At 43.2% G+C, this 15,480-nt stretch overlaps 1 protein-coding gene across 1 annotated transcript in view; it reads left to right on the top strand.

The window, feature by feature from the left end:
- LOC100286462 (guanine nucleotide exchange factor VAV3) overlaps positions 1–15,480 on the top strand; it is a 174,144-nt gene that overhangs the window by 133,619 nt on the left and 25,045 nt on the right. The window contains exons 20-22 of the mRNA XM_045710531.1: positions 3,369–3,499; positions 12,202–12,267; positions 13,155–13,189. Of these exons, the coding sequence (XP_045566487.1) occupies positions 3,369–3,499; positions 12,202–12,267; positions 13,155–13,189 (232 nt within the window). The remainder of the gene's footprint in view (positions 1–3,368; positions 3,500–12,201; positions 12,268–13,154; positions 13,190–15,480) is intronic.

Below are 15,480 nucleotides of genomic sequence, written 5' to 3' on the forward strand. Positions count from 1 at the left end.
TAACTGGGTATTATTACCAGGTCTAGTAAATAGGTCTAATAACTGGGTATTATTACCAGGTCTAGTAAATAGGTCTAATAACTGGGTATTATAACCAGTTCTAATAACCAGGTCTAGTAACCAGGTCTAAAACCCAAACAAACATCATAGTGTACAAGGTTATCTCTCATCTGAGAACTGGACGAACTAGTGTACAATGATACTGTCTGTTTGTAGGGTTGATTTGAGAGAGGTTATGGTTATGATCGAACAGCCGGTGCGTGTATGTGTGTGTGTACAGTGGGTGTGTGTTTGTGTGTGTGTGTGTGTGCAGTGTGTGTGTGTGTGTGTATCTTCATTATCGTCTATAATTGGATCATTAATATTTTAGGAGAGTTAGAAGAGCCTGCCTGAAAAAGGCAAGGAGTTTACCTCCGCCCATCCCCTCCACACACACACACCTTGCTGCATTCTGCACACACACATACACACACATATACACACACACACACTCCATCAGGATCACGTCCAGGGTGTGGAGTTTCAGTGTAACATAAAGTCATAGGAGTCACCTTGGGTATATTGGGGTCTCTGGATTCATTAGGTTGCTCAGTATGAAAGGGCATCAGTTCAGTTCTGCTCTGTGCTGGTACTAGAACACTGCTTCTCTGCTGGGCGGGCAGTCTCTCTCTCTCTCTCTCTCTCTCTCTCTCTCTCTCTCTCCCCTTTCTCACTCTCTCCCCTTTCTCACTCTCTCCCCTTTCTCACTCTTTCTCTCCCATCTCTCTCTCTCTCTCCCCCCTTTCTCTCTCTCTCTCTCTCTCTCTCTCTCTCTCTCTCTCTCTCTCTCTCTCTCTCTCCCCTCTTTCTCTCTCTCTCTGTCTCTGTCTCTCTCCCCTTTCTCTCTCTCTCTCTCTCCCCTCTTTCTCTCTCTCTCTGTCTCTGTCTCTCTCCCCTTTCTCTCTCTCTCCCCTTTCTCACTCTCTCCCCTTTCTCACTCTCTCCCCTTTCTCACTCTTTCTCTCCCATCTCTCTCTCTCTCTCCCCCTTTCTCTCTCTCTCTCACTCTCTCTCAATTTCTGTTCAATTTCAATTTAAGGGCTTTATTGGGGAATGTATGTTACCATTGCCAAAACAATAAGAATTAACAGTAAACATTACATTCACAAAAGTTCCAGAAGAATAAAGACATTTCAAATGGCATATGTCTATATACAGTGTTGTAACGATGTGCAAATAGTTAAAGTACAAAAGGGAAGATAAATAAACATAAATATGGGTTGTATTTACAATGGTGTTTGTTCTTCACTGGTTACCCTTTTCTTATGGCAACAGGTCACAATTCTTGCTGCTGTGATGGCCCACTGTGGTATTTCACCCAATAGATATGGGAGTTTTTCAAAATATGAGGGAAATATGTGTCTTTAATATGGTCATACATTTGGCAGGTGGTTAGGAAGTGCAGCTCAGTTTCCACCTCATTTTGTGGGCAGTGTGCTCATAGCCGGTCTTCTCTTGAGCGCCAGGTCTGCCTACGACGGCCTTTCTCAATAGCAAGGCTATGCTCACTGAGTCTGTACATAGTCAAAGCTTTCCTTAAGTTTGGGTCTGTCACAGTGGTCAGGTATTCTGCCACTGTGTACTCTCTGTTTAGGGTCAAATATAATTCTAGTTTGCTCAGTTTTTTTGTTAATTCTTTGCAATGTGTCAAGTAATACTTTTTTTGTTTTCTCATGATTTGTTGCTGTCCTGGGATTCTGTGGGATCCGTTTGTGTTTGTGAACAGAGCCCCAGGACCAGCTTGCTTAGGGGACTATTCTCCAGGTTCATCTCTCTCTAGGTGATTGCTTTGTTATGGAAGGTTTGGGAATCGCTTCCTTTTAGGTGGTTGTAGAATTTAACGGCTCTTTTCTTGTTTTTGATAATTAGCGGGTATCGCTCTAATTCTGCTCTGCATGCATTATTTGGTGTTTTAAGAGTATATTTTTGCAGAATTCTGTCTCAGTGTGGTGTTTGTCCCATTTTGTGAATTCTTGGTTGGTGAGCGGAACCCAGAACTCACAACCATACAGGGCAATGGGTTCTATAATTGATTCAAGGATTTTTTTATGAGATCTTAATTGGGATGTCAAATGATATTTTCCTCTCTTTCTCTCTCTTTCTCTCGCTCTCTATCTCTCTTTCCTCTTTCTCTCTCCTCTCTCTCTCCCCCCCTCTCTCGCTCTCTCTCTCTCTCGGTCCTCTCTCTCTCCCCTCTCTCTCTCTCCTCTCTCTGTCTCGCTCGCTCTCTCTCTTTCTCTCTCTCTCGGTCCTCTCTCTCTCCCCTCTCTCTCTCTCCTCTCTCTGTCTCGCTCGCTCTCTCTCTTTCTCTCTCTCACGGTCCTCTCTATCTCCCCCCTCTCTCTCGTCTTTCTTTCTTTCTTTCTTTCTTTCTTTCTTTCTTTCTTTCTTTCTTTCTTTCTTTCTTTCTTTCTTTCTTTCTTTCTTTCTTTCTCTCTCTCTCTCTCTCTCTCTCTCTCGCGCTCTCTCTCTCTCTGTCCTCTCTTTCTGTCCTCTCACTCTCTCTCTCTGTCTCTCTGTAAGGACTGTGGTGGACTTTTTTTCTTGAGCTGAGAGAGAAATACATTGTGGTGCTTATTATCAGAGATCCTTTGTCTGCGTGTGAGTGTGGGTTAGGGTTAGACTAGTCCATCTCCAAGCAGGGTTAGGGTTAGACCGGTCCATCTCCAAGCAGGGTTAGACTAGTCCTTCTCCAAGCAGGGTTAGATCAGTCTATCTCCAAGCAGGGTTAGACCAGTCCTTCTCCAAGCAGGGTTAGACCAGTCCTTCCCCAAGCAGGGTTAGACTAGTCCTTCTCCAAGCAGGGTTAGACCAGTCCATTTCCAAGCAGGGTTAGACCAGTCCTTCTCCAAGCAGGGTTAGACCAGTCCTTCCCCAAGCAGGGTTAGACTAGTCCTTCTCCAAGCAGAGTTAGACCAGTCCATCTCCAAGCAGGGTTAGACCACTCCATCTCCAAGCAGGGTTAGGGTTAGACCTGTCCTTCTCCAAGATGGGTTAGGGTTAGACTGGTCCATCTCCATGCAGGGTTAGACCAGTCCATCTCCAAGCAGGGTTAGTGTTAGACTGGTCCACCTCCAAGCAGGGTTAGGGTTAGACTAGTCCATCTCCAAGCAGGGTTAGGGTTAGACTGGTCCATCTCCAAGCAGGGTTAGGGTTAGGGTCAATGCAAATAGTCCGGGTAGCCATTTGATTAGCGAATATGAACACACACATAATATGAACACACACACACACACACACACACACACACACACACACACACACACACACACACACACACACACACACACACACACACTGACGTTTTCCGCTTGTGTCTTCTCCCTCAGGTCTACCTAAGATGTTGGTGACTAGGAACTATTTTGGCATGCCCAGTCCCATGTGTGGCCCGCCCCTCAACATTCAGCAAGGTGACATCATCGAGCTGGTCTGTGCTGATCTACACAGCACTTGGTGGCAGGTGACACATCGTTCTGTGTGTTTCTCTGTGTGTATGTGTGTTGTGGGTGTGTTTTGTGTGTTGTGGGTGTGTCTTGCGTGTGTGGGTGTGTCTTGCGTGTGTGGGTGTGTTTTGCGTGTGTGGGTGTGTCTTGCGTGTGTGGGTGTGTCTTGCGTGTGTGGGTGTGTCTTGCGTGTGTGGGTGTGTTTTGCGTGTGTGGGTGTGTCTTGCGTGTGTGGGTGTATCTTGCGTGTGTGGGTGTGTCTTGCGTGTGTGTGTGTGTGTGTGCGTGCGTGTGTGTGTGCGTGTTTGTTTTGCGTGTGTATGCTTGTCTGTCTTGCGGTGTGTGTGTGTGTGTGTGTGTGTGTGTGTGTGTGTGTGTGTGTGTGTGTGTGGTGGCAGGTAAGGAGTCACTTCTCTTCACCAGTAGATGTGACCTCACTCCCCTTTCAAATGAAACTAAATCAATTGGTTTGTTCAGTCATGATTTGATAGCATTGTGTTATAGTGTAAACGAAGACATTAAGCCCTGACCAGTGACGTAACATTGTATGAGCACTGAACAGGTAAACCTATTGAAAGACACATCTCTCAGACTGGAGCACGACTCCCTAAAGCTGAAGGAGCACGGTGGAACGATAGCCATCATTTTATTTATATGGCAAGAAGTGTTATTTTATAAGTCTTGCGATCCATGTCTTGAACTTAACAACATTTTTGTTTAATTCTCACAGTATTTTGTTATCAACATGACTCCATCTAGTTTCTTAGACTGGTCTGATTTGGTCGGCATCTTATTCAAATCTGACTGTGCCTCTGTGACTGTGCCTCTGTGACTGTGCCTCTGTGACGTTGTCGTGCCCTCTTCATAGTCTCTGTGACTAGGTGACTGTGACTAGGTGACTGTGACTGTGTGACTGTGTCTGTGACTGTGTGACTGTGCCTCTGTGACTAGGTGACTGTGCCTCTGTGACTGTGTGACTGTGTCTCTGTGACTGTGCCTCTGTGACTGTGTGACTGTGTCTCTGTGACTGTGTGACTGTGCCTCTGTGACTGTGTGACTGTGCCTCTGTGCCTCTGTGTCTGTCACAAGCGTCGTATTGAATAGACCATGGTGCAGCGTGGCTAGTGCTCATTCTTAATTCTTTAATGAAGAACACTTTACAAAAATAACAAAAACGACCAACAGTTCCGTCAGGTACAACAACTAAACGGAAAATAACCACCCACAAAACCCAAAGGAAAACAGGCTGCCTAAGTATGGCTTCCAATCAGAGACAACGAAAGACACCTGCCTCTGATTGGAAACCATACTCGGTCAAACATGGAAAACGATACATAGAAATAGAAAACTAGAACAAATTCCCCTAGAAACAAAAAACCCCAAAACACACAAAACAACCCCCCTGCCACGCCCTGACCATTCTACTATTGCAAATGACCCTTTTCACTGGTCAGGACGTGACAGTGCCTCTGTGACAATGTGACTGTGCCTGTGTGACTGTGTGACTCCAGTGCATTTCTACCTGCAGTGTCAGTGTGTAACATACTGCTAAGGATGACTGCACATGAAATGCTGGCTAATCCTCTGTTTGGTAATTGTGAAAAGTGTTGGTACAAGCTGTAGATGAGCGGTTTAACAGAAACATGGAAACACAGGGACAGGATGTGGAGGAACATTTCATCATGTCGTCATGTGGGGGGATGTCTTACAGCATACACACACACATGACACACACACACACACACACACACACACACACACACACACACACACACACACACACACACACACACACGCACACACGCAAGAACACACATGTACGCACACACACGCACGCACACGCACATACTAACACACACTCACGTGTACACACACACACACACACACACACACACACACACACACACACACACACACACACACACACACACACAATGCGTCTTTAATCTAGGAGAACAATAACAGGCCAGCAGGAATAAACAGATAAACAGAGAGCAGCAGCAGCAGCATAAAAATGGGGGGTGGGGTCAATGCAAATAGTCCGGGTAGCCATTTGATTAGCTGTTCAGTAGTCTTATGGCTTGGGGGTAAAAACTGTTGAGAAGCCTTTTTGTCCTAGACTTGAGAGAACAGTCTATGACTAGGGTGGCTGGAGTCCCTGGCAATTCTTTGGGCCTTCCTCTGACACTGCCTGGTATAGAGGTCCTGGATGGCAGGAAGCTTGGCCCCAGTGATGTACTGGGCCGTTCGCACTACCATCTGTAGTGCCTTGCGGTCGGAGGCCGAGCAGTTGCCATACCAGGCGGTGATGCAACCAGTCAGGATGCTCTTGATGGTGCAGCTGTAGAACCTTTTGAAGATCTCAGGACCCATGCCAAATCTTTGTAGTTTCCCGAGGGGGAATAGGCTTTGTCGTACCCTCTTCACGACTGTCTTGGTGTGTTTGGACCATTCTAGTTTGTTGGTGATGTGGACACCAAGGAACACCAAGGAGCTCTCAACCTGCTCCACTGCAGTCCCGTCAATGAGAATGGGGGCGTGCTCGGTCCTCCTTTTTCTGTAGTCCATAATCATCTCCTTTGTCTTGATCATGTTGAGTTAGAGGTTGTTGTCCTGGTACCACACTGCCAGGTCTCTTACCTCCTCCCTATAGGCTGTCTCATCGTTGTCAGTGATCAGTCCTACCATTGTTGTGTCATCGGCAAACTTAATGATGGTGTTGGAGTCGTCCTTGGCCATGCAGTCATGGGTGAACAGGGAGTGCAGGAGAGGACTGAGCACGCACTCCTGAGAGGCCCCTGTGTTGAGGATTAGCATGGCAGATGTGTTGTTACCTACCCTTACCACCTGGGGAGGCCCGTAAGGAAGTCCAGGATCCAGTTGCAGAGGGAGGTGTTTAGCCCCAGGGTCCGTAGCTTAGTGATGAGCTTTGAGGGCACTATGGTGTTGAGCGCTGAGCTGTAGTCAGTGAAAAGCATTCTCACATAGGTGTTTATTTTGTCCAGGTGGGAAAAGGCAGTGTGGAGTGCAATAGAGATTGCATCATCTGTGGATCTGTTGGGGCGGTATGCAAATTGAAGTGGGTCTAGCGTTTCTGGGATAATGGTGTTGATGTGAGCCATGACCAGCCTTTCAAAGCGTTTCATGGCTACAGACGTGAGTGCTACGTGTCGGTAGTCATTTAGGCAGGTTACCTTGGTGTTCTTGGTCACAGGGACTATGGTGGTCTGCTTAAAACATATTGGTATTACAGACTCGGACAGGGAGAGGTTGAAAATGTCTGTGAAGACACTTGCCAGTTTTGTCAGCGCATGCTCGGAGTACACGTCCTGGTAATCCGTCTGGCCCTGCGGCCTTGTGAATGTTGACCTGTTTAAAGGTCTTACTCACTTCGGCTACGGAGAGCATGATCACACAGTTGTCCGGTCGGGCTGATGCTCTCATGCATGTTTCAGTGTTACTTACCTCGAAGTGAGCAAGAAGTTATTTAGCTCGTCTGGTTGGCTCATGTAGCTGGGCAGCTCATGGCTGTGCTTCCCTTTGTAGTCCGTAATAGTTTGCAAGCCCTGCCACATCTGACGAGCGTCAGAGCCGGTGTAGTACGATTCAATCTTTGTCTGTTTGATGGTTCGTTGGAGGGCATAGCGGGATTTCTTATAATTTTCCGGGTTAGAGTCACGCTCCTTAAAAGCGGCAGCTCTACCCTTTAGCTCAGTGCAGATGTTTTCTGTAATCCATGGCTGCTGGTTGGGGTATGTACGTACGGTCACTGTGGGGACGACGTCGTGGATGTAATTATTGATGAAGCCGGTGACTGATGTGGTGTACTCCTCAATGCCATCGGAAGAATTCCTGGAACATATTCCAGTCTGTGCTAGCAAAACAGTCCTGTAGCTTAGTATCTGCATCATATAACCACTTTCTTATTGTGTGAGTCACTGGTACTTCCTGCTTTAGTGTTTGCTTGTAAGCAGGAATCAGGAGGATAGAGTTATGGTCAGATTTGCCAAATGGAGGGCGAGGGAGAGCTTTGTACGCATCTATGTGTGTGGAGTAAAAGTGGTATAGAGTATTTTTACCCCTCTGCTTTCACATTTAACATGCTGGTAGAAATGAGGTAAAACAGATTTAAGTTTCCCTGCATTAAAGTCCCCGGCCACTAGGAGCGCCGCCTCTGGATGAGCATTTTCCTGTTTGCTTATGGTCCTATACAGCTCGTTGAGTGTCGTCTTAGTACCAGTTTGTGGTGTTTAATAGACAGTTACGAAAAATATAGATGAAAATTCTCTTTTTAATAGCGTGGTCTACAGCTTATAATGTGATACTCTACCTCAGTCGATCAAAACCTGGAGCCTTCCTTAATATTAGATTTCGTGCACCAGCTGTTATTTACAAATATACACAGACCTCCATCCCTTGTCTTAACAGAGGCAGCTGTTCTATCTTGTCGATGGACCGAAACCCAGCCATCTGTATGTTATCCATGTCATCGTTCAGGCACGACTCAGTGAAACATAAGATGTTACTGTTTTTAATGTCCCGTTGGTAGGATATCCTTGATCAGAGATCATCCATTTTGTTTGTTATTTTGCTGTTAACGTTGGCTAATAGGACTCATGGTAGAGGGGGTTTACTCACTCGCCTACGAATTCTCAGAAGGCAGCCCGACCTCCGCCCCTTTTTTCTCTGTCTTTTCTATACGCAAATAACGGGGATTTGGGCCCGTTCCTGAGCAAGCAGTATATCCTTCGCGTCGGACTTGTTAAAGAAAACATCTTTGTCTAGTTCGTGGTGAGTAATCACTGTTCTGATGTCCAAAAGTAATTTTGGTCATAAGAGACAGTAGCAGCAACACTATGTACAAAATAAATTTTAAAATTAAAACGTTACAAACAAAATAGCACAGTTGGTTAGGAGCACGTAAAACGGCAGCCATCCCCTCCAGCGCTCATATAGGGATTAGGTTTAGAGTTAGGGTGAGTATTAGGGTTAGGATTAGGAGATAGGGTTAGGTTTAGAGTTAAGGTGAGAATTAGCGTTAGGATTAGGAGATAGGATTAGGTTTAGAGTTAGGGTGAGAATTAGGGTTAGGATTAGGAGATAGTATTAGGTTTAGAGTTAGGGTGAGAATTAGGGTTAGGATTAGGAGATAGGATTAGGTTTAGAGTTAGGGTGAGAATTAGGGTTAGGATTAGGAGATAGGGTTAGGTTTAGAGTTAGGGTGAGAATTAGGGTTAGGATTAGGAGATAGGATTAGGTTTAGAGTTAGGGTGAGAATTAGGGTTAGGATTAGGAGATAGGATTAGGTTTAGAGTTAGGGTGAGAATTAGGGTTAGGATTAGGAGATTGGATTAGTTTTAGAGTTAGGGTGAGAGTTAGGGTTAGGATTAGGAGATAGGATTAGGTTTAGAGTTAGGGTGAGAATTAGGGTTAGGATTAGGAGATAGGGTTAGGTTTAGAGTTAGGGTGAGAATTAGGGTTAGGATTAGGAGATAGGATTAGGTTTAGAGTTAGGGTGAGAATTAGGGTTAGGATTAGGAGATAGGGTTAGGTTTAGAGTTAGGGTGAGAATTAGGGTTAGGATTAGGAGATAGGATTAGGTTTAGGTTCATGGTTAGCTGTTAGTGAAAATAGGATTTTGAATCAATTGTTTGATCCCCACAAGGATAGTTAAACAAACCTGTTTGCATGTGTGTGTTGTGTGTGTGCGTGCGTCTTTCCAATCCACAAAGAGTCACTGGCCCATTCAGCTCTGTGTTTGTATGTTTTGGTCTGGCCGGCTGGCTGACATTGCAACAACAGCGGCACAGAGGGCTTTTATGCTTCCTTATGGCCACTAGGACCTATTTCCCCCCTTAGCTGTTGAATAAGATTTGTATATATTTCTATTTATTTATTTCTTTTATTTGACATTGTGCAAAAAAAATGACAGCTTTACTTTTAGCCCACTTCATCTCTGTACCACCCCCCCCTCGGTGACAGCTGATAGGGTTACAGAACGCTCATTATTCATCACCGTGGTAACCAGCAGACCATAATTCCTGTTCTGGTGCCAGACTAATATAATTGATCACTGTAATTTCATTTGGTTCTGTTGACTCTAACAGGGTTAAAGCTTGATGATTATCACAACACTCATCTGAGGCTCATAACCAATAGGAGAGTTTTCCAAAAGCACTGATCAAATGTTATAAAGCTAACTGTATTAGGGGTGCTCAGATGTGTTATCTCTCTCTGTGTGACTCAGATGTGTTATCTCTCTCTGTGTGACTCAGATGAGACTAGAACTCTTCAGTCTAGACTTCTTTAGAGTCATTACCATCAGGAGACTAGGAACTCTTCAGTCTAGACTTCTTTAGAGTCATTACCATCAGGAGACTAGGAACTCTTCAGTCTAGACTTCTTTAGAGCCATTACCATCAGGAGACTAGGAACTCTTCAGTCTAGATTTCTTTAGAGTCATTACCATCAGGAGACTAGAACTCTTCAGTCTAGACTTCTTTAGAGCCATTACCATCAGGAGACTAGGAACTCTTCAGTCTAGACTTCTTTAGAGCCATTACCATCAGGAGACTAGAACTCTTCAGTCTAGATTTCTTTTGAGTCATTACCATCAGGAGACTAGGACTCTTCAGTCTAGACTTCTTTAGAGTCATTACCATCAGGAGACTAGGAACTCTTCAGTCTAGACTTCTTTAGAGCCATTACCATCAGGAGACTAGAACTCTTCAGTCTAGATTTCTTTAGAGTCATTACCATCAGGAGACTAGGAACTCTTCAGTCTAGACTTCTTTAGAGCCATTACCATCAGGAGACTAGGCACTCTTCAGTCTAGATTTCTTTAGAGCAATTACCATCAGGAGACTAGCAACTCTTCAGTCTAGACTTCTTTAGAGTCATTACCATCAGGAGACTAGGAACTCTTCAGTCTAGACTTCTTTAGAGCAATTACCATCAGGAGACTAGCAACTCTTCAGTCTAGACTTCTTTAGAGTCATTACCATCAGGAGACTAGGAACTCTTCAGTCTAGACTTCTTTAGAGTCATTACCATCAGGAGACTAGAACTCTTCAGTCTAGATTTCTTTTGAGTCATTACCATCAGGAGACTAGGACTCTTCAGTCTAGACTTCTTTAGAGTCATTACCATCAGGAGACTAGAACTCTTCAGTCTAGACTTCTTTAGAGCCATTACCATCAGGAGACTAGAACTCTTCAGTCTAGATTTCTTTAGAGTCATTACCATCAGGAGACTAGGACTCTTCAGTCTAGACTTCTTTAGAGCCATTACCATCAGGAGACTAGAACTCTTCAGTCTAGATTTCTTTAGAGCCATTACCATCAGGAGACTAGGACTCTTCAGTCTAGACTTCTTTAGAGTCATTACCATCAGGAGACTAGGAACTCTTCAGTCTAGATTTCTTTAGAGTCATTACCATCAGGAGACTAGAACTCTTCAGTCTAGACTTCTTTAGAGCCATTACCATCAGGAGACTAGCAACTCTTCAGTCTAGACCTCTTTAGAGTCATTACCATCAGGAGACTAGGAACTCTTCAGTCTAGACTTCTTTAGAGCCATTACCATCAGGAGACTAGGAACTCTTCAGTCTAGATTTCTTTAGAGTCATTACCATCAGGAGACTAGGAACTCTTCAGTCTAGATTTCTTTAGAGTCATTACCATCAGGAGACTAGGAACTCTTCAGTCTAGATTTCTTTAGAGTCATTACCATCAGGAGACTAGAACTCTTCAGTCTAGACTTCTTTAGAGTCATTACCATCAGGAGACTAGGACTCTTCAGTCTAGACTTCTTTAGAGTCATTACCAACAGGAGACTAGAACTCTTCAGTCTAGACTTCTTTAGAGCCATTACCATCAGGAGACTAGAACTCTTCAGTCTAGACCTCTTTAGAGTCATTACCATCAGGAGACTAGGAACTCTTCAGTCTAGACTTCTTTAGAGTCATTACCATCAGGAGACTAGGAACTCTTCAGTCTAGACTTCTTTAGAGCAATTACCATCAGGAGACTAGCAACTCTTCAGTCTAGACTTCTTTAGAGTCATTACCATCAGGAGACTAGGAACTCTTCAGTCTAGATTTCTTTACAGTCATTACCATCAGGAGACTAGAACTCTTCAGTCTAGATTTCTTTAGAGCCATTACCATCAGGAGACTAGCGACTCTTCAGTCTAGACCTCTTTAGAGTCATTACCATCAGGAGACTAGGAACTCTTCAGTCTAGACTTCTTTAGAGCCATTACCATCAGGAGACTAGGAACTCTTCAGTCTAGATTTCTTTAGAGTCATTACCATCAGGAGACTAGGAACTCTTCAGTCTAGATTTCTTTAGAGCCATTACCATCAGGAGACTAGGAACTCTTCAGTCTAGACTTCTTTAGAGTCATTACCATCAGGAGACTAGAACTCTTCAGTCTAGACTTCTTTAGAGTCATTACCATCAGGAGACTAGGAACTCTTCAGTCTAGACTTCTTTAGAGTCATTACCATCAGGAGACTAGGACTCTTCAGTCTAGACTTCAACTCTCTCCACCAGTGATTATATCAACAATCAACAAAAACAAAGTCTGTAAATCTGCTCTGCTCTGTGCTGCTGAACTAATTGTTACTGAAGTACAGAGACAAAGTTACCCAGACGAATGTAATTATCTCTCTCTCTTTCTCTTTCTCTCTCTCTCTCTCTTTCTGCTGTGGTTTCAGGGCAAAATCGTGAAAACAAGAGAAGTTGGCTTCTTTCCAAGCAATGCCGTGAAGCCGTGCCCATGTGTAAGCCAAACACTAAGCATCAATTCTCCGTCCTTTAGAAGTGTTGTTCAAGCAGTAATCAGAGACTTGGGTGGCTAAGCAGGCAGATGAACATATTCTTCCAGGGGGTGAAACAGACACTGGGATGATTGTTAGAAACTTTGCCACAGGGGGAAAATTAGGGGATTTTACATGATTATATGATTAAAGGAGATAATTCACGGTGCTTTCGCTGCAGTTTTTATATTCAACAATTGAATTAGGAAGACAGTTTATATACTTCACTGTGTCATTTCACATTTCATACCACTAAAGAAGAAGGCATATCCAAAGCTATCTATCACTAAATGCATGGGAAACATTTGCTAGTAAAACTATGTTTTGTCCATTTTGACTTGATTTTATCACTGAACGTCTTGTTCCTTCAGAATCCACATTGCCATAATGTCTCAGTTTTCAGTCAGAAAATATGTCATGCATAGATTAACTTTGATAATGACACAAAGTTATCCAGCGCTATCTGGGTGCTTACACCATGGTAAAGATAACAAGTACATTATGCTTCTTCATTAGGTTCATAAGAACTACCAAAACTACCTGTTGATGACAAAACCCAAATATTATGTTAAGCATATTCATGGTAGCCGGAACTACCGCCACAAAAGAGAGGGGAAAACAAATACTATTGACTTAGTTGGCCGTAGGGGAAAGTGAATGCTTAACTGACTGATGTATGAAACAGTGAGATTCAGGTTGGGTGGGATTGTGGGAATGAAAGAACAATGGCTCACGTGTTGCTCTTTCTCTCTCTCTTTCTCTCTCTCCTCTCTGCTCTCTTCTCTCACTTTTTTATCTCTCCCTCTCTCTTTCTCTCTCACTTTTCTCTCTCTCTCTTCTATTTACCCCAGGTCCCTAAACCTGTCGACTACTCCACACAACCCTGGTATGTTCACATGCGAATGGATCTCACCAAACTTTCATGCCAAAAAATGCCTTTCCCTTTATTTGTAGAAATATGGTGGGTTGTGTATCAACCTTTCAGGTTAAATTGGTGGGGGTTATTTCAGGTTAAATTGGTGGGGGTTATTTCATCTTTATTTAACTAGGATAGTCAGTTAAGAACAAATTCTTATTGACAGCCTAGGAACAGTGGGTTAACTGTCCGTTCAGGGCAGAACGACAGATTTGTACCTTGTCAGCTCGGGGATTTGAACCTGCAACCTTTCAGTTATTAGTCTAACGCTCTAACCACTAGGCTACCTGCGGCCCCATCTAGGCTGTAGTCTAGTATACGACTCCTGATTCTGCTCTATAGGTTATACACTGCCTTCAGAAAGTATCCATACCCCTTGACCTATTCCACATTTTGTTGTGTTACAGCCTGAATTCAAAATGGATTAATTATTTGAAAACATATTTTTTGAAATATTTTCTAATTTATTTCAAATGAAATACAGAAATATCTAATTTACATAAGTATTCACACCCTTGAGTCAATACATGTTAGAATCACCTTTGGCAGTGGTTACAGCTGTGAGTCTTTCTGGGTAAGTCTAAGAGCCTTGCACACCTGGATTGTACAATATTTACACATTATTTGTCACGTCCTGACCATAGAAATATGTTATTTTCTATGGTAGAGTAGGTCAGGGTGTGACAGTTTTCTTCTTCTATGTTTTATATTTCTATGTTGTCAGGTTCTAGTTTTGTATTTCTATGTTGGGGTTTTGTTTGGGATGATCTCCAATTAGAGGCAGCTGGTCCTCGTTGTCTCTAATTGGAGATCATACTTAAGTAGGGTTTTTTTCCACCTGGGTTTTTGGGAGATTGTTTTTTGAGTAGTGTATGTTTCACCTCTGCGTCACGGTTTGTTGTTTTGTTCTTTAGTTTATGTTTATGTATCGCATAGTTTCACAGTGTAAATAAAATGTGGAACGACACACACGCTGCACTTCTCCTTACGACATCCGTGACATTATTATTTTGAACATTTTACTGCAGTGGGCTAAATCGGGGTCACACAGAGTGTTTCCTGGTCGTCTTAAATAAATCTAAGTTTGAAAGAAAACTTCACACACATGGTTATGGGCTTAAATAAGATGCCACCTGTACAGATATAGAGTTGAATGTATTTAATTTAGAGTTTACATCCCAATATTACACTTTATATGACACTGCAGAAGTCTGAAATATAACACAACCGTTTGACATAGAAACACTGGATTTTCGGCAGTTTTTTTAATGAAAAATATCAATAACATTCCATCCATGAGGCCACTAGAGGGTGATTTGGTCATTTGACGCAGGAAAGGGCTATAATTCTTCAAGCTTTGTCTTGTTGGTTGTTGATCATTGCTAGACAGATATTTTCAAGTCTTGCCATACATTTTCAAGATGATTTAAGTCAAAACTGTCATCGTCGTCTTGGTAAGTAACTCCAGTGTATATTTGTCCAGCTGAAAGGTGAATTCCTCTCCCCGTGTTTGTTGCAAAGCAGACTGAACCAGGTTTTCCTAAAGGATTTTGCCTGTGCTCAGCTCTATTTTGTTTATTTTTATCCTAAAAAGCGTCCTAGTCCTTGCCGATGACAAGCAACCCATAACATGATGCAGGCACCACCATGCTAGAAAATATGAAGAGTGGCACTCAGTGATGTTTTGTGTTGGATTTGCCCCAAACATAACGCTTTGTATTCAGGAATTATTTAGCAGTATTACTTTACTTCCTTGTTGCAAACAGAATACATGTTGTGGAATATTTGTATTATGTACAGGTTCTTTTCACTCTAGGTTAGTATTGTGGAGTAACTACAATGTAACCACAAAGTAACTACAATGTTGTTGATCCATCCTCATGTATCTCCTATCACAGCCATTAAACTCTGTAACTGTTTTAAAATCGCCATTGGCCTCATGGTGAAATCCCTGAGCAGTTTCCCTTCTCTCCGGCAACTTAGTTAGGAAGGACACCTGTATCTTTGTAGTGACTGGGTGTATTGATGCACCATCCAAAGTGTAATTAATAACTTCACCATGCTCAAAGGATATTCAATGTCTGCTTTTTTTTTACCATCTATCAATAGTTGCCCTTCTTTGCGAGGCATTGGTAAACCTCCTTGGTCTTTGTGGTTGAATCGGTGTTAGAGATTCACTGCTCCACTGAGGGACTTTACAGGTAATTGTATGTGTGGGGTACAGAGATGAGGTAGTCATTCAAAAATCATGTTAAAGAGTG

This window comes from Salmo salar, chromosome ssa29, assembly GCF_905237065.1.
Source record: "Salmo salar chromosome ssa29, Ssal_v3.1, whole genome shotgun sequence".
NCBI classification, from domain to species: Eukaryota; Metazoa; Chordata; class Actinopteri; order Salmoniformes; family Salmonidae; genus Salmo; species Salmo salar.